Raw genomic sequence first — 22,365 nt, 5'->3', positions numbered from 1 at the left:
GTGTACAGGAATATTGTAATATTTGCCAGAATTTCATGTTTCGGCCAGCTGTTCTGCCAAAAATTATTTCATTATAAGGCAGATGAAGCAATTTCATTATTAAAAATAGACTGTCACAGTTGTTTCTGTCTTCTACATACTTTGAGACTGAACTTCTGATTTTTGGACTAATCAATATACACAGACCATCTGCATCATGTTGACTTTTTCAGGCCTAAGCTTGCAGAATGAAGAGGCATGCTGACTTTTTGTGTGCTCTCTGCTCCTAATAATGGGTCAGAACAACTCCATATCATACACAGAGCATAAAATTTTCTGTAAATAGATTGGTTTGTGGGTTCTTTGTGTTTTTCTTTTAGTTTCTTTAGGGGTTTTTTTTTGATAATTTTTGTTCTTATTTTTTATTTTGTTTTAAAAACATGGACTCAGTTGCACAGTAGCAGGAATTTGTTCCCTTCAACTGTTTTTCCCATAATTTTCACAAATCTTGTCATCTAATGAAAACCATGTATCTTTACACTTTTTCTAAATTGGGGGCTAATGCAATACTGATGCACAGAAATTGCTCCAAATTTTCTTGTGCCCATTATGACAGGCTTTATTAATGAACCAGGCTGCAATGTACAAAATTAAAGGCATTAGACATGTACAGTGCTGCTTATTTGACAAGGTGCTGTGTATTCCCCATGCCAGGTTTGCTGGCTGCAGAGGCTCAGGCTGCACTTTATTACACTGTGCTAGGCTGGGAAGCGAAGCTGACCTTGTCAAACACCCTGTGTTGCTGCCTCTCTCTCTAGTCTGTCTCGGTCATCAAGTTGTCATTATAAATGCAATTTAAAATCCTGAAAGAACGCAAAGAAATGTGTGTAATTTACTCCAACTGTTGTTGGATGAGTCCTGAAAGAGCAACTTCAGGAGAGCACAGGCTGGCAGCCCACGCTCCTGGAGTCAGCTGCTCCCTGCCAGGTAGACACTTCTTGAAATAGTATTGCCCACAGGGATCGTTTGTCGCATTTGAATTGATAACTCTGGCAATCTGTTGTAACCTGTGTTGCTTTTTCATCATTTCTTGCATGGTTTTATGCCCTCAGCCTGACATGTGCCTCCCATATGGAGTCAGCCCCCGGGGTCCTGTGCCTTGGATTGTGCAGATTACAGTTGGACTCGATGATCTTGAAGGTTTTTTCCAACCTGGATGATTCTGTGGTTTCCTGTGAGAACAGCAGCACTGCACTTGGCTTGGGCAAACCCGAGCTCTCCAGCTGCTGTGTATTGGCAGATCGTAATTCTTTGTGATTACCTGGTGTTTGCCCCACTCCTGGTTTGTTTTTTGTATCTAATCCTCGTGTGGAGGGCTGTAGTTTGATCATCAGCAATTTGCGGGTTGTGTATTTACACAATGCTTCTTTACTCCTGAGCTACTTCAGCTGAAATAAATGGAAATACTGCATGTTCAATATTTGCTCTCCCTTTTCCACAGAGTCAGAGCAATATAATAGGATCTATTTAGCTTTTGCTCATTTACTTTGCAGAATTCTTCCCTCTTTTTCTGTGATTCTGTAGGTGTCTACTATTGCTCTTAGCTGTAGATTGCACTGTGTAGGTTTTCACAGAGTAAACATATACTCAAATCTGTACAGAAGATTCTTGGATAATAATAGATGAGATGAACATAACCTGTTTAGATTTGACATTACAATCCCTAAAAGGGATGTGTAGGGGAGGCACAATGTACTGTTTGAAATGCACACAAAGACAAAATCCCCAAATATCTGTAAGTTTTTTCAGGGCACAGTTCCTTATACTTGGGTCAAAGGAGAGGAAAAACAAATTCCAATAAACCTATGTGTATTATTAATGAGCATTAGCTCACTCAGGAGGACCTAGGTCTTATCTGTATTGCTTAACTAAAAAGATGCAGAACAGATTAGTGGAGAACAAATGGAAAAAAAATCAGCCCATTAACTCACCTGCTGTTTTCTACAGAGTAGTAGAATGAGCCCAGGTCTCCATAGGTATGCCCTGTGTGGAGGGATGTGCTTTTTTAAACACAGTGTCCAAGGTCTTGCTACAGCCATGGATACTGATATTAAGAGTGGCAACTATTCTGGGTTAGGCATTTCCAGTGGGAATGGGGAGTGTGGTTAATCCTTTCCTTGCTGAGAGGAGCTGCAGGCTTAGCACGACTGTTGAGTGAGACAGGATTTATGGGAGGGAAAGGTGACAAATGGAGGAGCTTTTTTTAAGGCTTCTCTATCCTCATGTTTTCCATATGAATCCAGTGCTTCTGAAAAACCTTGTGGTCACATTAGATTATGCAATCACAGGGTCTATGCTGATCTCTACACGTATATGGACTGCAAAGCTGGCCTCTGGTACTTACATTCTAAAGTAATGACTCTTTTTTCCCCCATAAAATTCACAGGGGCCTCCCAGTATCAGGCCCTAGCTGTTGTTTTAGTCATACATGCCAGATACCTGGCTGCTCTTTGCCTGTGTGCTTCACTGAAGAAAGATTAGGTTCAGGTTTGAAAATCAAGTTACTTTTTAATGCAGATATTTGATTATTTTTCAGCTCTTTTTAAATGATATGTATTTAAGAATACCTGCATGTTAATGTTAGCTCTCTATAAAATCTGTACAAGTGCTGATCAGAAACGTACAAATGCCCCAGTTTGCCTTAGCAGAGAGCAAAAAGGAATTTGAAAGTAAGTGGGTCTTTCAGCAATTTCTCCCCAATGAATCACTTGTAAAGCAGGAAACCCCTCTGTTAGCACAAGTCTTTCATGTGTGCCAAGTGTCTTGGTTGCTGCAGAGTCACGTGCAAGTCTGGGAGAAGAACAGAGTTCCAAAGCCCAGCTTCTGCTACCTGAATTTTGTAGTTTTTGAGGTTTTGCTTTTATAGCCCCAGGACTACTCAGGCACAGGAGCTGAGCACAGAGATTTCTGGCCATAGCAAGTGACTTTGCTTTTGGAAAGGAGATATTAAGGAGAATTTTTAAGGTGTGATTTAGTTTACCCCTTGAGACAGAAGCAATAAAAAAAAAGATGGTGCAGAAGTTGAATTCATGTTTGGTTTTTAATTGATTTCTTTCCAAGGAAGTTAAAAAGGAAGGAAATTTGAATAGCTTCTGAAAGGAAAGTTCTGTTATCTACTTTGGTAACTCAAAATTTCCAAGGTTTGGCCAATATTTATACATCTCTCTGCTGAGCTGTATTTTTGGCACCAAAATATTGGTTGTGGTTTGTATAATCATGTGTTTCACTTCACTAGCTGCCTGCAAGAAAACGGAAGTTATTCTTATTTTAAAAATGCAATTAATTTTAAAGCATTATGCTAATTAAAAAAATCTATGAGATGTGGAAAAAAGCAAAGTTTTGTTCACTCTTGAGGGATATATAAAGAGACTTGGAGAGAGTCAAATAAAAAAGAAGTAGTTTTCAGTTCCTCTGAGACTGAACTAAAATGACTTTTTTTCTTCTCTTCCAATAAACTATAGAAACATCAGAATAAACTCTGTCTTAAAAAACTTATAGAAAAATGTTGGCCTTCACTACTCTCCTCTTTGCCCTAGGTAGGAAGTAGATCACAAAGACTATTTCTGCCAGAGCTATTGTCAAGTGTCATTACCTTTAGTGCCCAGTTACAAATCCAACACTCTTGTGAATGAATGTAGGAGTTAGTGAGTGGATGAGAAAGTTGATTCATGCTAAAATCATTTGGTTCCTGTGAACACACTGATGTGTTTATAACCAAGGATGCATTAATACATTTAAAATTTTGTCTGTATTAATATTGGCTGATAAAGCAGGGAGATCCCAAAAGCAGAGCTTTGAGGATCACACGCCCAATGTAAATCCAGGAGGAGTCTGAGCTCTGAGATCACACAGGTGTTTTAATAATCCCTTTCTTCTACACAGGTTTTTTTCCCAAAGTGAGACCTCAGGGCTCATTAACCTTCCTTATTCTTCCCCTCTTGCTTCTCTGGGATTGTCTCCATGGCTTGAAAAATGACATCTCCTTCTCCATGGTAGTTTGTAATTTTTCTAATGGGTATGAGCTCAAATGGAAACCAACAGTGTGTATCTGAAAATTCCTTAATGAATCGAAGTGGCCTGAAGAATTTCCCTCTGGTCACTCTGAAATGGGATGGGGAGTCTGTGGAGGAGGAGGAGGAGGAAAGGCTCCTTCAAACACACCTCTGGTTGCTGATGTGATCAGTTGGAAGAGAAAACTCACCTTTTTCCTTCTTTTGGGGCACTTGTGCTGAGGAAAAATCTGCACCATTAACTGAGGAACACCCTGAGCACTGTGGGCCCTTTGTGTCTGTGCTCTGTGGGCACGTGAGAGCTCTCCTGAGGAACGAGTGGGGTCCTGTCTATAATTGTGATGTGACATGGCCACACCTGGATGTTTAAAGACTTTAATCCATCACCAATTACAGCTTTCAGGGATGGCTTGCTCCATGTGTCTGCCACCACAGCAGAGCACTTGGCAGGCCAGAGGTTAATTGTGCTCTGTTCAGAAGCTGTGTGATCCCAGTCTGCTGTCATGAGGCTATGTGGCCTCTGGCTTTCCAAGATGGAACAGGTTCCTTCCACAAACTGTAATTCTGACTGATGGGAGGCTGCTTAAGAAGTTGAAATATGGCTATAAATGACAGTACTTACCCTCAGGCTCTTCTGGGAGAGCCAGCATATCTTGTTCTTTTGTTCTCCTAGTTCTCCCTACCTCTCCTTGCACTTCAGTGCTTTCCCAGGGTTTGTAATTCTTGTGGACCTGGGAGGAAGGTGTTTATTGGTGTTTGATCCTCGTGCTGCCAGCTGGGAGATGCCATGTTTGTCCCCATCCATGGTGCCCAGTTTGGCTCCAGGAGATCTGGAGAGTGCCTGGTCCTGCCCCAGTGCCAGCTGATGGCCACAGCATCCCTGTCCTTGGCTTGCAGAGGCACAGCTCATGGAGCAGCTGTGAGCAGAGCAGAACAAAGCGATTGCATTTGTCCATTTGCTAGAGCAAACCTGAACATTGTGCCATCTGCTCTGCAGTGACAGGAGACCCAGCGAGCTCTTTGGAAAAGGCAGGGATTGTCTTCAGGATCTGTGGAAAAGATGGATGTGAAAATAAGATGCTGAGAATTGGTAGGAGCCTGGATAACACCAGAACAGACCAAATACAACAAAACAAACACTTGAAGTAGCAAACACAAGAAATAAAACTGCCTTGAAATAGGGAAAAACACAACCCTCATTGGATTTTTCTCTTGTATCTTCCCCACTGCCATTCATGCACACAGTCATTTTTCTTGGTGATTCTACTCAGGAGAGCAGATCTAGAAGGTATTTCATAGCCCAGAAATGCTGTCACAGTGCAGGAGCCCACAGTGCTTCACCCTGCCACGCCAGGGAGGGGAACTGGTCCCTCTGGGCTGATAAGGAGCCCCAGAGAGCTTGGGGTGATGCTGGCTACCCAGCCTAGCATTGGGCCCCCTCTGCCTGCTGCCAGAAGTCACAGCTGTGATCCAAAGCACAGCTGTGTGTCGTTTTTCAAAAGCCAGGAAGGAGAATTGCAGACTGTGTGAAAAAATGGTAAAATCTGGAAAAACTTTTTAAAACAACCTTTATAGCTTTGTGAAATTCCTGCTTCCCTAGAGTTCAGATGAATCCTGTGAAAGCCTAATTGTGTTAAGCTCCTTGTTGCAGTGCTGTGGTCAGTCAGGGCTGGTGGCTGTGCTGGTGTTGAACAGTTGGCAGAGAGGGTCATTCCTTGACCAGCTCATTGCAGCAGAGGAGGACAGGGACAGTGTGTAATGACTTACCCCACAACTCTCCTACTTCATAAATGGAGAGCCATGGTCTGGTTGGAAGTGACTCTGATGCTAAGAGCTGCGTGGAGCATGAGATTTTGCAGGAGTGAAAAGGGCACCTTGTGGATCATGCTCTGGACTTGGTCTTCAGGACATTTGATTTCCCATCTCTGCCACAGAGTTCCTACATGTCTTCAGCAAGTCATCCAGTTTACCCTCATCTCATTTCCCCAGTGGGGAATGGGGGATTGCTTTCCTCCAGCACGGTGCTGTGAGGCTCCGTGGAGTTGGCAGTTACCATAGAGATGAAGGACCTAAATAGAATTTGAAACCTGTTGAAGGAGAGCTGGAAACCTGACAGTGTTACCAAAAGAGCAGCTTGGCTTTGGCCATGTTGCGTGGGGCAGGTTGTAAAACTGTCACAGTAGGTGTAAGTCCTGTGAATCCAGGGTCAGCTGGAGCACTGGCTTGTAAAAACAAAAAGCTACCAGTACAAACTCAGCCTGTAAATATGAAGCAATATCACTAGTTAAACAAATAAACTAAAAGAGATTTTCTCTTTAGGATCCTCTGGGCATTTTCATTTAATAAAGTCTTTTGGTCTGGCAGGAGTCCAAGACCAAGAAGTCCAGACCTGCTTCTGTTCTTTGTGGGGCACCCTGGAGCTTCTGAGGCTCCTCACTGTTTGTATTAAAGGTCTTTAATTTGCTATAAGATGTCAGCTGGAGAATAAAAATGGTAGAGTTACTCCGTGATTTGTTTTAGGCAGAGGGAGGCAGGGGAAAGCATATTTAATCTAATTGACACTCTTGTGAAACGAAGAGATAACTTTCAGGTAGTCCTAATTATACTATTAATGGTGCTTCTCTGTCCTTCTCATTCATGTTAAAACAAATATTTAACATTTTCAGTCTCCCTGCCGAAATGGGGGTGATTTTCAGATCCTGGTCACTCCCATTCAACTTCTTGGGAAACATTTCAGTTTGCTTGTATTTGCAGGCATCCTGCATCCAGTGTTTTCAGTGCAGCTACAGCACTGACTTGTGTAACAACAAAACAATGCCATCTGTCTTGTCTTTTTTTATCCCATATTTAAACATCCTTTTTAAAAATTTGCTGTTTTGGCGCTGATTTTGTAGACTGAGAGTGAAAGGAAATATTTATTGAAATCGTTGCAATAGTTTGTCCATCCTTCACCTGAGTGGGAAGTAGCTAATTTAGGACTTGGTAAGATGAGTAGGTTGGTTAAATGTTTCTAACAAAGCATTGTAGTTTTTTGTGTGTGTTAGCTTCCATTTGACAAGTTCCTGTGCATTCATTCCCTGATCGTCCTGTGGTCTGTCTCTTGGGCTGCTGGTAGTGCTATCTCTAATCTAAATTGTGTAGCTAGCAGCAAATTCAAAGTGGAAATGCAAGGATTGTATTGACCTCCTTTGTAATTTTTCAAAAACATCTGTAAATTTGTTGTGAAGCTCAGTGGCTCACTGGTCATGTGGCCACAACTTACCACCAGTGTGTAAGTTCACCTTTCCAGTCTGGGATAAATATGAGCTTGTTGGAACCTCTGTTTTCTGGATGAGGGATGTTTCCCTGTCAGGCCCTGGATCCCCCATGTTACCGCTGGGTATCCTCAGTAGCACCCTTGGTGTCCTCAGCTGTTCTGTGCTGAATATTTGATCCTCCTCGAGACAGGGTTCGGAGAGAAAATTGCACTAACTGACTTCAGATTGAGTGGTGGAGTAGGTACAGATTATCTGATAATTTTTTTTGAAAACTAATTTTATTTTGCATTTATAGAGGTAGATAACTGGCACACTTACTAGAAAATTTCCTCTGACCCAGATTCCTGGCTTGCAGTTCCTGTAATTCTATTTGGACAATTGACTTTGAGAAGTTTTTAAGCATTGTTGTTGGCACAAGAACTACAAATGTTTTTGGTTTTTTTTCTCTCTGCCTAGTAAACTAAATTAATAAAGTCTGTTTAGTTATAAAACAATCCCTTGAGATTTAAAGGCAACTCTAAGTAAGAAAGCCACGTCATTTTATAGTAGATATGAAAATTATGGAAACCACCCTACCCCTTAATATCTTCTATAGTAATAGTATTGTCCAAATAAACACACACCAGTTGTAAACTTACCAGAATGTGTGGTGGTGCTAACCCAGCTCTACTGGTGTGAATACATTAGCCCACTGACATATGGTGTGTAATTTGATTTCTAGTAGTTCTGAAAGATTTACAGGCTGACTTATGCTTCTTGCTTTGCCTTTATTTTCCATACTCTGTTATGTTCCTTTACAGGCTCCATTTGACTCAAAAGTATGTTGTGTCCAACTTCCAACTTCCTGAGTGCTGATGGATATTAATTTCTATTTATTTTGGGAAAACAGACACCTTTAACTTTTGCATAAGAGTATAGGTGCTTTTTGTGTTCCAAAATAAAATGTTACTACCAGTCTACCTTCTACTGCAACACTTGCTATTTTTTCAGGTTTCTACAGTTATTATCTAACTGTGGTTTTGTCCTTTAGAGTTATGTGTATGCATGTAGGTAATATAAGTCCTTTTGTGCTGCTTGGAGTATGCTGAAAAGTTTATGGTTACTGGAGCCATAGTCTAAGCAACAGAGGGAACATTCTTGTTCTTCAATTCACACAATATTAAGTTGTTTTATTAGTAGCTGCAGCTTTAGAGGGAGGAGAGGAGAAAAAATATCTGGAAAAATTAAAGCAGCAAAAAACATTAAAAAAATGGAGGCGATCAAAATGAGGGAAAGAAAATCACATGAGCCCCACTGTTTTGGACCTGATGTCCATGTGAGGCTTTATCTTGTCTTCAAAACCAGCCAGTAGTAAATTACTGCCTTTGGTGTCATAACCTAGCTCATGCTGGATTTTGCTTTTCCAAGGACGTAGATCACCAGCTACCGCTGAGCTCCCTGAGCCTGTTTTGGACTCAGCTGATATTCTTTATTTCTTGCTCTGCAGAAGTCTGCTAAAATATCTTTGTTGTTGTACGATGCCTAAACCTTGATCCTTGAACTGTAGGTACTAGTACAGTGTAAACAATAAGGAAACAATAAGGTTTGGTAATTCAAAGATTTCTAAGGACAAGTTTTGAGTTGGTTTTGCATAAGACTGTCTATAACATTGCAGGCTAAAAATTTATTGTCAGAGTTTCTTTTTTTGTTTGTTTTCAAGCTTTTCTCATAAGCAATGTCCAAGCTGTTTTCATAAGCAATTTTTATTCTTTCTATGCTTTCAGATCTTGGAGAGTTATCATATGCCTCCCTTCGTCTTTGTCATACAGACAAATCGTGCACATTAATTTTTTGATTTAATCCTTCTTAATAAGACTGTTCCTCCAGGGATTAATTATTTTCGTTTCTGTACTGTATCTTGCACTTTGTTGACATCTTGTACTGGGAGCCTACAACTGAGTGCAGTATAAAATTGAAAGCTCATCTCTCATTAGGTTTTTGTGCTCTCATTTGAAAAACTGCTTTCCAGGTTCGTTTCTGCAATACATGGTAAGAGAAAAAGGTTACAGTGAGCCTGGCTATAGAATGTGAAAAGAAAAACAAGCCCCAGCTGCAGCAACCTTTTGTTACTTTTGTTTTCCTGCACTCTTATGGGCATCCTGTTAGAGTAAAGCTTGCATTTAGCAAAGGCCCTGTCTGATTTCCCAGCCACAAATCCAGACATGTGGCTGGATTTGGGTTATGAGCTGTTGCATGGAACAGTATGGGATGTGTGTGAGATGCTCTCTCCCAGGTGGGACCTGCTTGGGGCTCTTGCCTTCTCTGAGCTAGCAAATGTCAGAGGCCGCAGACCAGGTTCTGCCAAGGAGCACAACTTCCCAGGGTGGGGATTTTGGGGTGAGCTCCCTGAACCTGCTCATGGGGTGGGCACTGGGGCTGCTGTGCCAGAACGGGTGGGGTGGCACTGGGAGGAGCAGGAGATGGGAATTACCCAGGCCAGGCTGGCTCCTGCTGCCCTGCAGCTTGTGCTCTGCAGCTCACACATTCCTGGAATGTGAAATGTTGCTGCAGAACATCTTCCCAAGGACAGAGTCAGGATTTTTATAAGATAATTTGAAATTACTTTAAATGCTGAGTTTCTACTATGATGAATTTATTAAACTTTTTTTTTTTTAATATAGTAAACCTTTTTAGGCAGTTTCTGTGGTCTAGATCTTTTTATCTTGTTTATCATAGCAAAGACCTGGACTCTGTTTCCTACCCATTAATGGATCTTTTCTAGCCCTGCTGAATTCAGGATAAAGACAGTTTTTGGGAGGCTGCAATGGTGCTTTGGTGAAAAGTCTTTGGCCTGTCTTATATAGAACATCAGACTAAACTGCTTTAGTATTTATGAATCCATTTATAAATTCTGGCCTTGAGATTTCTGAATGTGACACCAGTTGACTTAAGTGGGTGATTTGTGCCTTAAGCAAATACATTTTTGAAAAGAAACTTGTATAGCAATTGTCCCATTTTGTGAGGGTTTGAGCTGAAGAGCTTTCCAGTCAGACTTGTTCTGTTTTTTTGCAGAATGTCAATTAAGTTTTATTGCTGAGGGTAGGACTCAACCATGTGTTTTGTCAAAGTGTCCTCAGAAATGCTTTATTTCAAATGGTTCCGTGTGTTAAAATTGGGAAAGTTAATCTTTTTGGATCTTGCTGTTAGTGAATTCATGGACTTGATATTCATGCTTTTCCTCCCTGAAAGATTAAAGTTGAGAAACTCTGTTGCAGGGCACTGCAATTACTATTCCCTGCTTGCAACAACAGCAATTGAGTTTGCAATCCCCTGAGTCTGAGAGATCTGCCACATTTATCATTTTCATTCTTAACAGCTATTTAATAACTCACCTCTCTCCCACTTGGAATTACACATACCTGTGGACATCAAGCCTAGAGACTTTCCAAAATATTCTCGCTTATGCATCATTTTAGCTAAAAGAACTGCTTGTGTCTGTTTGGAAAGCTGCAGAATTGTAACACTTTTGCAGTTGGGCTCATGGACTATGAGGTTCCTGCTGGTGGTGGTGAAGGTATCCGAAAGGTGGAAGCCAACCTGGCAAAGGTGCCAAGCTATTCCCTGGATAGCAGCTGCAGGGAGATCTGCTCTGAATTTCCCTGCTCTGAAGCCTCTGCTGTACTTTTGCAGGCTGTGCTCTGCAAAAGGAGTATCTGAGGCAAATACAGAAAGTTGTGGGTTTGTATATTACCTAAACTTGTTGAAAATTAGATTTATCTCTTGGGATCTATGAGGATTCATAGGTGCATAGTTGCTAGGATGGGGCAGGTTGTGGAGGTCAGAGGCAGGAGATTTACTGGAGGTAAGTGCTTGGGGTTGTGCCCTGCTCTGCTGCTGCTGCTGGCCCTGGGCAGGCGCTGAGTGACAGAGGTGAGAATTTGGTAATTTTCTTGTAAAGGCAAAGAAATTGGAAGCAATGTTTTTAGCATTGCTCTCTGGTAAAAGCCAGGCACTTTGGCCAGGAGCCTTGTCTTGGAATCTGCTGGCATCGCTTTGTGAAATCCCTTTAATTGTGTCTGTTTTCTCGATGGTTCACTGAGAATGAGACACAGTCTGTCTCACTATTGTGTCTCTTAAAAACCACAGAAAATGCTTTTGAGTTTCCAGAATGAATTATACCATGCAACTGCAAGATTTGGGTCCAGATTCCCATCTGCTAAAAACTTATGCAGCTCTCTTAACTTCAGGTTATATTGGCTCAGATTTGTTCCCCCGCTGTTATCAATCACACCTGCAATTGTGTAGTGACTAAGCTGGGCTCCAGGGACAAAATTTTATTTTTGGTAGCAGTGGAAGCACATAGATGCATGAATGGATGGATACCCATCCTCCCTTGAGCAGCAAGGACAGTAGAAAGCAGCCTGTCATGAAAGAGCTCTCAGTAGCAATAGCTCCTGTATGGCACTGTTCATTAGGAGATCTCAAAGTGCAGTAAAAATGTGACCTTATCCTCATGCAGAGGAGAAATAGGGGCCCTAAGAAACACACAGCTTCCATTGGGTTGCCCTTCAGGTTCTGTCTCTCATAATTATTCTCCCTCTTAATTATTTTTGAGGTTATGTGGAAATAACATGACCTAACAAAAACCTACTTGAAAAAAAAGCTGAAAAATACTAACAGTAACAAAAATATATCTGGTCCATTGAAAACTTTCTTTCCTATCCAGCCTGGGCCTGAATAGATCAGTGTAGCTTTAGGGCCGCAGCAACATCCAGTAAATGCCAGTATGTTCCAAATATTTGCCACAATTCCTTCAGTACGTCCTTTCATTGTAAAGGAAGATGAATTTGCAGCACTGCTCAATTCTTCCTCTGCAATGCTTCAGTAGTTCCGGGCATGTTCTCAAAGAATCAAATGTAAATATGACATGAGGAGGTTTTTGGGGTTTTTTGCATTGTTATCTACATGGATGAAGCTGAATGGAAGTAAAACACCAAACACATCTGTTCCTGAATCAATGTGCTGTGTGATTGGGAATGAACACATTGCAGAAGGGAAAATACTGAGAGATCCCACATGGGCAGGGATGAATTTGGAAGGTCTGTGTTATGTCCTTAGCTCTGCCACAGACTTCCTTGTTGATCTTGCTCCAGTCATTGGAGCTCCTGGTGCATCAGGTTCATTCCAGTGTAACTGAGCAGAGTGCTTCTGTACTTGGCTTTATGGGGAGGACACATCTGCTATTGTTTGGAAAAAGCATGCTCCTGTGGCTCTAAGACCTAGAGAAGGATCATGACAGTAACCTGTGGGATTTGCTTTCAAATTCTGTGCTTGCTATTGCCACTTTGGTCAAACGTGGAACTGCTGTGTTTAGGGTACAGACATGTTGATATAAACATGGAATAAGACTTTGTCCAATATCTTGTCCTGAAAAGATAAATATTTCCCCTTTCAAGTCATTTACACAGTAATTTTGACAACTCTACTTTTAAATGCCAGTCTCTCTCAGCTTCTCTGTGAATTGATTTTTGGGAGAATCCCATATTGCCAGTTCCCATCTGGAGTGTTCATTGGCATTGCAGGGAGTGCAAGCTTGTAACCCAAGCACTGAGGTTAAATATCAGATAGTTTGCACCACACTTTTGTCTCTAGAAAATAATCGATATTTCAAGATGGTATTTAGGATTTGTTCATTCACAGATGAGTAATTTTTCTAGTTACCTCTTTGAGAATCAAATACTCAGAAAAATTAGTGTTTTCTCTATTTACAGAAATGCTGTTTCTCAGAGTTTCTGAAATGCTGGTTTTGTAGGTTACTGATTTACTTAATTAACCAGACACGTGGATTTTTTATTATTATTAATTTCAGGTTTGTTCACATTTAATTTTATCTTCCTATCTGTATCATGTGCTCAGATATTGGGACGTAAATCTGCCTTTATATGACAATAAGAAACTTTGTAAAGCTGTACTAATGAGGAAGAAAATGAACATTAATTAAACTTGTGGTTGCAGGATGGGCTGAGGCTCTGGAGTCCTGAAGCAGCCGCTGGATGGTTTCCTTCATTACAGCCCAGAACAGGGAGCTGTGATGTGAATGGCAATGAGCAGACAATTAAGTCGCTCACCAAGTGCAGAGCCAGAGAGACATTTAATTATCCACAGGAGCTAACGCTCCAAAACCTGGAGTTTTCTGTAGATCTAAATATGCCAGACAGTTTTTCTGTCAAATTAGGCTTCTGAAGAATGTCTTTAGAGATGCACGAGGGGCTGGGGATGTTGAGGAGATGGGAGAAGAAGCCTGCTGTTCAGCTGAGCTCTGTGGTGTGGTGGCAAAGCACCGGCAGGTCTCCTGGGCTGGAGAGGAGATCTCTGTTGTGTGGGAAGGGATTGGTGTCATTAACCTGAGCACAAAGCCCGTGTGGCTGCAGCCACTGCCAATATATGTAGGTCCTGTGGTCCTTGAAAGCCTTGGGAGGAGATCTCCAAGGAGCCTTGTTACCCTCAAAGAGATTAGTAGAACTCCAGACCCCAACTCTGTGTGATGCAGTGGACTCATTTGTGGCTTATCAGTGTAATTTGTGTCATAATTAGACAGGACAGTCACTCTCAGTCTTCCTTGTGAATTTTTTCCTGCGCGGCTTTCACTTCTAAATAACCGCCTTGCTAACCTTGGCAGAGGTTTTGATTCTCTGAACTGCCGTTTCCTTTTGATTAAGTGTTTTCTGCTCTAGTCTTTAATGCATATTAATGAGTGCCAAGCAGTGCTTGACTCGAGTAATTTGCAGCTGGGATCTAAAAGCCTGTGGAAGGAAGGCCTGGGGATGTCCCGCTTTGGGAAGCAGTGGGATATTGTAGGCTCTTTGCTACAATTTGCTGGATTACAAAGGCAAACATTTTTCTATTAATTTATATTTTCACTAGTCACAGGACACAGTTGCTGCTGCCATCATCAATATTCTCATATTCAGCTTAGTTTCAAGTTAAAAGTCCCAGAAGAAGAGGGGAAGTTGTTAGAGCTTAGAGGTTTTTTTCCAGAATTGGACTTCCTTTTTGTGGAGGTGCACAATCCCATGCCTGGTTCTGAATTACACAGTGTTTGAGTGTCTTCAGGGTGGTAGTGCAGGGTGAGCACTGCTAATCCATAATGCCTGGAGGTACAACATTCCTGGAATGGGTGGTTGGCCCTGTAGGATAGAAAAACACTGTTGCTAGCAGGTACTTTTAAGCTCTTAGTGAAAGCACTTGCTGTGATTCTGTTCAGAACTTTTGGGGAAACTGGTAATTGAAAAGCTTAAATCTGTTCTCACATCTTGTGGGGTAAATGCCCAGATGATGATGGTCCAAGAATTTTCTGAAGCCCTTCCAGTGGAAGGGAAGGCACAGGTGTTCTCAAACAATACAGCATTTCTCTTTTAGTCATCCAGAGGCATTCTTCAGGAAATTGCAGCAACTTTAATGCTCTCTGTTGTCATCACAAGCTTGGTGGTTGTCTGACAGTTGTCTTGGCATGATGGGCTGGCACAGGCAGCTGTGGGTAAGAGCAAGACTGATGAAGGGTGAAGGTGAAGGATGTGAGCAAACCCCTGCTGCCTCGTTTGCTGCCCTATCGCTCGCTTGGCTGTGTGCAATACTGGTGTTGAGTTGATGGCTAGAAGCAATCTCCCTTTCGTGGTAGCTTTTTGAGGGTGTTCTGAGTAGTATCAGAAAAAAATGCATTAGGTGATTCATCTTGAGCTTTTCATGTTCAAAGCATTTGGCAAAAAAAACCCCCAAATCAGGCCTTGTAATTATCCTGCAAGACTGTTGTTATCCTGGTTCAGAGGTGGAGAAATGGAAGTAGAGAGGTTAAATGTCTTGCTCAAAGCAGTAAGGAAATGTGTGGTGGAGACTTTCAGGAGCCCCACATATTTCTTAATGAATCATTTATAGCTGTGGTTATATTATTAGGCAGATGACTTGAACTGTGGATTGCTGTAGGAACTCTGCCTTGCCATCTAAATGAATTTTCTTCTCAAAGTCTGAAACAGCCATTCTTTCTTATGTTATTTCATGACAATATGCTGGCTAAATCAAAGACTGTGTAGGACATGCAATATGTAAATATATAAAGTTCTTTTACAGTTCAAACACACATTCTTTCCTAATAATTATGATCAAAAATAATTGATGTGTTTCTCAGCACTAAAGAAGAAGAGAAATACCAGTGTAGTCCAAGATTAAAATGAGAAAAGAAATATTCAGCTATGCAGGGCTTTGAGGTCCTTGGGGTGCCCTTCCAACCAAGGAGATTCTATGATTCTATGTTTGAAGGTTAAATTCCCTCCTTTCTACACCCCAACAGAATTGGGGGGATGCTGCCGTGGGGATGTACAGGGAGGTGTCATGTCCATCCAAGAAGCAGAGTGTGGAATGAGAGCACCTGATGGATGTCCTGCTCTTTGGCAGCTTCCAGGGCCATGTGGATTGCCCTGCATGCAAAAGTACCAGGCACAATGATCTGCTGGAAATGTCGATTTTTGAGCACTGGTTTTATGTCTTGGGATCCAGCATTCAAATATCTCTTCTGTTTAGTCTTACAGCCTGTGCCAGGGTGTCACCTTCATCTTCTCAGGGAGGAGAATTCACTCTGACCAACTGTTTTTATTTCCAAAAGGCCACCATGCCCTGGAAGCTAAGGTTCACCTATAACAGTTGTTCTGTCCAATCAGCTCAGCTGCTGATTGTAAAAGTTGCTTATCTGTTCATTTTCTTAGATCTAAATTCCTCCAAACTCCCATCAGTATTCCCTGCTGCACACAGTGTACAGCAGTGTTTCCCCCAATATCCTGAATTATGGTCTACATTCCAAACTAAGGTCTGGCACTAGTTGCTTAGTTAATATTAGCCTTAATGAATCCAAAAATACATAGGAACATGTGCACAACTATGGGGTTTTTTTGCTTGCAAAAACCTTTTGCCTGCAAAAATCACATTTTTTTCACATGACAGTCAATGTGAAACACACTCTCAGTGTGTTTCTCCTGGGTGTACATATAGTGTGTGCATTGTAACCTGTGCTGTTGAACTTGCAAATGCTTGCTCCTTCTTGCTGCTTAGTTGTGCATTTATCATAAAAAGATTTCCAAATTTCTGGATATAATATTTAATATCCAGAAGAAATGTGTGTTTAATGCAATTAGAATAACATTAAAAGGAGAGTAAATTTAAGTCTGAATTTCTCATGTATTCCACTTTACAGTAAAAGATCAGTTGCTGTATCTGTGGGTTCAGCACTTATTTGCTTGGTTGTCTTGGCTTCCTTGAGCTGCTGAGCCTCTCACCTTTTCTGTGTCTGATGCAGAATCTAAATTAGATAAGAAGAAACAGGACATGATTTCAAATTCAGTTTCCTCTATACAGGCAGGATGGCATCAGCTCAAATTGCTTCAACATAATTTTACTTCTTTAATCCTTCCTCTTCAATCTGTTTTTGTATACATTATATATATGAATTCTGGGACTGGAAACCTTGCCTAATGTAAGTTAAGACATGACAAATGAACCTGACATTTTTCCAAGGAGGGAACCAGTGAACATACCGTATTTATAGCAGTAGGAATGTAGTTTGCTGCTTGTAGAAGAAAAATATGTGTTGTATGAGAACTTTAGTGCTGGAGTATGATAAGAATGTTTAGATGTTACTTATTTCAAATGAGGATACTGGGTTCTAAAGAGCCAAACTGGTTCTTCTGGAAGGTTGAGGTATGGCTTCACTGAGCAGAGGATTTAGGCTCCCAGAAGCTCAGATAGCAGATGAAGTGTGTCAGTGTTGAGATTTCTCCTGTGTCCAGTTTGAATTCTTAGACCTATACTTGGCTCATGTGGCTCAAGGAGAAATCCTTTTGGTTCAGGGTTGTTCCTTTTGGTTAAGGGTTGTACCTTTTGTCCTTTCTTGTCAAGTTGGGGAAATGATGCTTCGTTTTGCTCTAATAAAGAATTCACCTGGTTTCCTCTCTGCATCCTAATTGCTCTCTGGAGAGCACTAAAGTGTGCTTAAGCATATTGTAGCTGTTTACTCGCAGCGTCTGCTGTATGTGCAGTAATGCAAAGTGTTCCATCTCTGCCCTGTCGCTGCAGGCTGGCATGATTCGCACGGACAAGGACGAGTTCTTCATCGAGCCTCTGGAGAGAGGGGCCCAGGAGGAGGAGGAGGGAGGAGGCAGAACACACGTGGTCTATCGCAGAGCAGCCGCCAAGAAGCAGCTCCCTTTGGAGAACGTGGATACCGTGTACAGAGGTAAGGCAGGCTGTGGCCAAGTGTGGCTGAAGGCATGTAGCCAATGTGATCTGCTGCCTCTGGCTTTTTCATCCTTCAAAGTGGAAGTGTGTTCTTCTCCCTCCAAGGAAGGAAAAGTAGGGAAGGAGTTGAACACTTTGCATGGGCTAAGCAAACATTGCAGCAGGCGAAACCACCTCCGGGATGGTGGGACTGTCTTTGCTTTGAAGAGTTTCTTTGACTCCAGAGGTGGCCAACACAAAGTTGTGTGTCCCCCCGAGCCCTGGGTCCGGGCAGAGGAAGGGAATGGTAGGTGACACAGCAGTGCAGAGGTGGCTGTGCCTGTGGGGACAGGTGGCAGTGCTGGCTTTGCAGAGGCTGTGCTGGAAGGCTGCAATGAAGACACCAAGGCTGACATGGTACATGAGCTTCATTGACAGTGCCTTCACTGGGCTGGATTAGTCCCGACAGGAAAATAATTGTGTCTCCAGTACGAACACAAACTTTCTTGATTTATTTATGTGTTGCCAAGCGTGGAATTCAATGTACTAAGTATGTGATAGACAGTGATGGAATAACAAGAATAACATAAACACCCATTCTGTGTAGTGTTTCTGTTTCTCTGATAACTGCTTGGTTATTGCACCTTTTTTTTCTGAATAAATAAGGGATGCAAATGTGCTAAGTGGATGTTTTGACAGCTGATGTTAACACTGAAATTAACTGGGTCATTTGAGTGAAAACAACAAAATAGCTACATTTTTGTTCCAAATGTGTGTACCAAACTGCAGAGTTGTTCCTCACTCATACCCTAGTATTATCTTATTTCAGTGTAATGGGGTTTCAAGTATAGGAAGGATGGGACAGAGAGCCAAAGGGGTGACACACTGAAATTAGGGCCATGTGAACAATATAAATTTCTCAGTGTTCAGGTTGGAACAAAGATTAAAACAAAAGTAAGCAATAGCATTCAACCAACTTTTACTCTCCACTTTGGAAATGAGCTGTGAATTTTGTGACTGGCAGAGTGCTTTGCTGGGTTCTTCTGGTTGCCATTGTATTCACTGTGGAGCAGAGCTGGGCAATGCAGAAGTCTCAGTGTCACAATCCCAGAAGGACTGGCTGGTAAGTATGATGGAAGTTGCTCAATTAGTAGATGTTTATAAAATTATTTCATGTTGGAAAATACCAGCCGCTCAGTGCGTTTCCTCTTAAACAAAAGAGACTTGATGTTGTTCACACCTTATGGCAGTATTTTTGGTTTTGGATGGTAAATATTCCTCAGGAGTGGGAGTCTGGTGCGTAGAAAAGCACAAACTGTAGATCAGCTCCAGTTACTGGCACCTGGTACCTGCTCAAGGAGGCTCTGACAGCAGTGTCTGAGATGCAGCAAAGCCACACACCGTGTCTGATGCCACCAGACTTGTTGTCTGTCACCTCACCTATGTCATGGCTGCAGTTTGTAAACTCTGGTTCCAAGGCACAAAGTAATCACAGCCACCAGCCAGCACTGTGGGACTGAAAAGCAAAAGGGAGGCTGAACTTGTGCAGGCTGGGCTGAGATGCAGCAGTGACCTTGTCTGGAACAGCAGGTGTTTCAAGTTTTTAAACTAAGGAAAAAATGCCAAGGGCAGTAATCTTCCCTTCCACCCCATCACCTTTTGATTTGTAAACTTGATTAAAGGTGAGTTTTTATTTTGGAAAGAAACCCCACTGTTACCAAAATCAGTAAAAACAAAAACTATACTGTAAAGGGGATTTTTTCCATGAAATTGTCTTTGCCTTTAACAAAAAAAGTGAACAACCACTCTAAAATGGTTTGTTCTCTACATTTTATTAAACCTGGCTTCCCACCACTGATTGCTCCAGGCAAAAGGCATGGGCAGGATGTGCTTTCAGAAAGTGTAATTTTATTTTCTACTTGGTCTTTTTCCAGAATGCATCGAGTTTTGGTTAACAAACACCAAAACATTTAGTGATTGGGCATTGATAAGCACTCTCTGCTATGTATTTCCATAGTGCTCTAAACTGATCGATGGGCTGAGTTAGGAAATACTTAGTAGGGAACTTTCAGCATGCTGTATCTATCAAAAAAAAAAAGGTTAACCAAGAGCACTCCCCTTCTTTCCAACATCCCTGGAGACAACTGCATTGTTGCCAAATCCCATAAATTTACATGTGATGAATTGTAACACTTGGACTATTTTTAAAAGTCCAGCCTCCAGGAATCTTATGAATATGTGATGATTTTTTTTCCCTAGGTGAGCTTCTGGTTCTTTTAACTGTTGATAAAAATGTGTAGTTTCTGGCTGTGTAAATATTTTAAGGTAATGCGTGACACAAAGTTTATGTATTCCATAATTTTTAAAACAGCATCTTTCAAAATCCCATGATATGTTAATTTAATCCCATGATTTGGGAGGGGATTGTGAGTCATGATTTTTGAATGTTTTGGTTTGGATAGATAGATACAAATGCCTTATAAATATTCCTATCTCTGGCACTCTTTTCACAAGAAATAGGACAAGATGTTCCCTCCTCAGGGTAACAGGAGGTGAAGGAATTGAAAGCTCCATGAACTTGGAGTTGAGAGGGTCAGTTGTCATTTCAAGGTCTTGGGTCTGCAGTGGGCAGTGGTCACACTGGACCTCCCATGGCACAAGGGTTTGGGATTTACTACTAAATGCAGTTGTTTTGGAGGGTGATTTATTAAAGAACTCCATACCCCAAGTCAATGTACATCCCTGTGGCTGCCCAGGCAAGGAGCTCCAACATGGGGCTGCAGGACAGGAGACAGAATCCCTGAGGCCGGTGGGCAGCTGAACTTCCCCAAAAGACAGACAGGACTAATGGAAGATCCATTCAAAACAAAAAAACCCAAACAAAAAATTGCATTTTCCCCACCATGGAAATAAATTCTAGATTATGTCAGCAGATGTGGTGCGATGGATTTTTTCTAGCATTTTCCATGTGCTGTTATCTATCTTTTACAACAAGAGGAATCGAGATTTTATTCCATCTGTCTAAAAATTATAAACAAACCTCACAACCTCCTAAGCCCTGCAGAGATCAAGGTGTGCATCTTGTGTTATGAAGGCTCTGCTGACGTGCAGAGTTTTGAGAAGTGGAATGTGCTGCGAGACATCTGCCCTGCCCTGATCTCAGGCCGTGCCAGGTTTGCTTCTGCATTTACGTAAAACCTTATCAGAAGACTGGGAAATGTAACTACTTGTTTTGGCAACTCGAATAATTTGTTTTGACTGGTGTGGGATTATCTGGTGTTTGGGAGAATCACAGAGCTCGGGGTGTAATACTTCTGCCTGGTCTTCCCCTCTCAAACAATGCTATTTGGTAATGTACTAGAAAAATGCAAGCGTCATATTTTAGGCAAGCGATAATGTTCAGCAGAATAGCACTGTGAAAGTCTGTGTGAACTCACTACAAATTAAGCTAATTGTTTCAGAAAGAGAAGTATTTTTGTGTAGTGGCTGAAATATTGCAGGTGTGGTGAGAATAACCCCTAGTTTTTCTGGCAGCTGCTTTTAGTGCTTGCGTGCATATAATAATTTATCTTCCTCCAGATATAAAGAAGCAGCATGTTGAACATATTGTAATATTTCCAGTTGAATTCCTTCTTATAAACATGAGAAATGTTCCTTGATAGCAGTAAAACTACCTACATAAGAGAACTGGAATTAAATAGATAAGCTAGAGTTGTTTTTTCTTGAAACTGCTGGGTTTTTGCTTAAATGTTCTCTGGATGTTAACTGAAGAGATTGTAAGTATTTAATTAATGGTTATGAGGAGGTCTGGAAAGCCAGCTTGATTTTTGCCTCTAAAGTCAATTTGATTATCAGGCTTGTAAGCTTTAATATCACATTTCCCCAGCTAAATTACTGTGTCTGTTATGTTGATCAGCTGAGAGGAAATGATTATACTAAAATTTCCTTAAGGTTTGCCTTTTCTCTAAAAATCATTGTTTAAATACAGTGCTCTGAGTTTTATTGTATTACTTGATTGATGAGAAGCAGAAACTCAGCTTTAGTGACAGATTTATTTACTGTGCAGATGAAAGATGACCTTAGCCAAGAACAGTTTATTACTGATGAAGACAGTAAGGTAACTCCCCAAATGTGCTTAAACCAGAAAGTTGTTGTTTCTGTAAGTGCTAATTAAATCCCTTGGAATGGCCAAACCAATTCTGACACAAGCCCCATCATGAATAGCTCTGGGCTGACAGGGTGGACAAACCCACAGCCTCTGCAGGAGACTTATGATCCCTTCCCATGGCAAATCTTGGGACTGCTGGAGCTCAGACCTGCACAGGGTTTGTGCCTTGGTGCTGAATGATGTGCTCATTGAATGTGACCCCGTGATGTACTTCCTGGGGCAAACCCTGTAATTTTTAATTTTATTTTATTTTGTAATTTTTTCAACTGTTTCCTTTTTTTTTACATTGAGGGGTTCTAACATCCCCCTGGCCATAAGCACTTGCTCGTCAGGTAAAAAGACAGAAATAAGTTGTTGCTTCTACTCTTTAATGGTATCCAGCTCCTTTCTGAAACACCCAAACCTCACCTGAGCAGAGCTGCTCCTCAGTCCTGTCACTGGCATCTCCTGTCCCTCCACAATGCAAAAGGACAACACTCTTGGACATTTAGGAACCCTGACAAGTCAGGGGCCAATTCAGCAGGAGAGAAATCCATGTAAATTTAAGCTGAAACAACCCCACTCCAGAAGTTTTTTGAAAAGATGAAAGTTAAAAATATGATAAAGTTGTAACAACTCACTTGCCAGAGCTTTGCAGGTTTTGGAGATGATA

The 22,365-nt window shown here is 41.5% G+C and overlaps 1 protein-coding gene across 2 annotated transcripts in view; it reads left to right on the top strand.

Annotated features, from left to right (window-relative positions):
- The window catches only part of ADAMTS2 (ADAM metallopeptidase with thrombospondin type 1 motif 2), a 172,015-nt gene that overhangs the window by 44,953 nt on the left and 104,697 nt on the right, over nucleotides 1-22,365 (top strand). For both annotated transcript variants that reach the window (XM_085073648.1, XM_085073647.1), the window contains exon 3: nucleotides 17,405-17,564. In XM_085073648.1, the coding sequence (XP_084929774.1) occupies nucleotides 17,405-17,564 (160 nt within the window). The remainder of the gene's footprint in view (nucleotides 1-17,404; nucleotides 17,565-22,365) is intronic.

This window comes from Lichenostomus cassidix, chromosome 13 (assembly GCF_008360975.1).
Source record: "Lichenostomus cassidix isolate B80296 chromosome 13, HeHo_3.0, whole genome shotgun sequence".
NCBI lineage: Eukaryota > Metazoa > Chordata > Aves > Passeriformes > Meliphagidae > Lichenostomus > Lichenostomus cassidix.
This window is presented reverse-complemented; position numbering and strand designations above follow the sequence as displayed.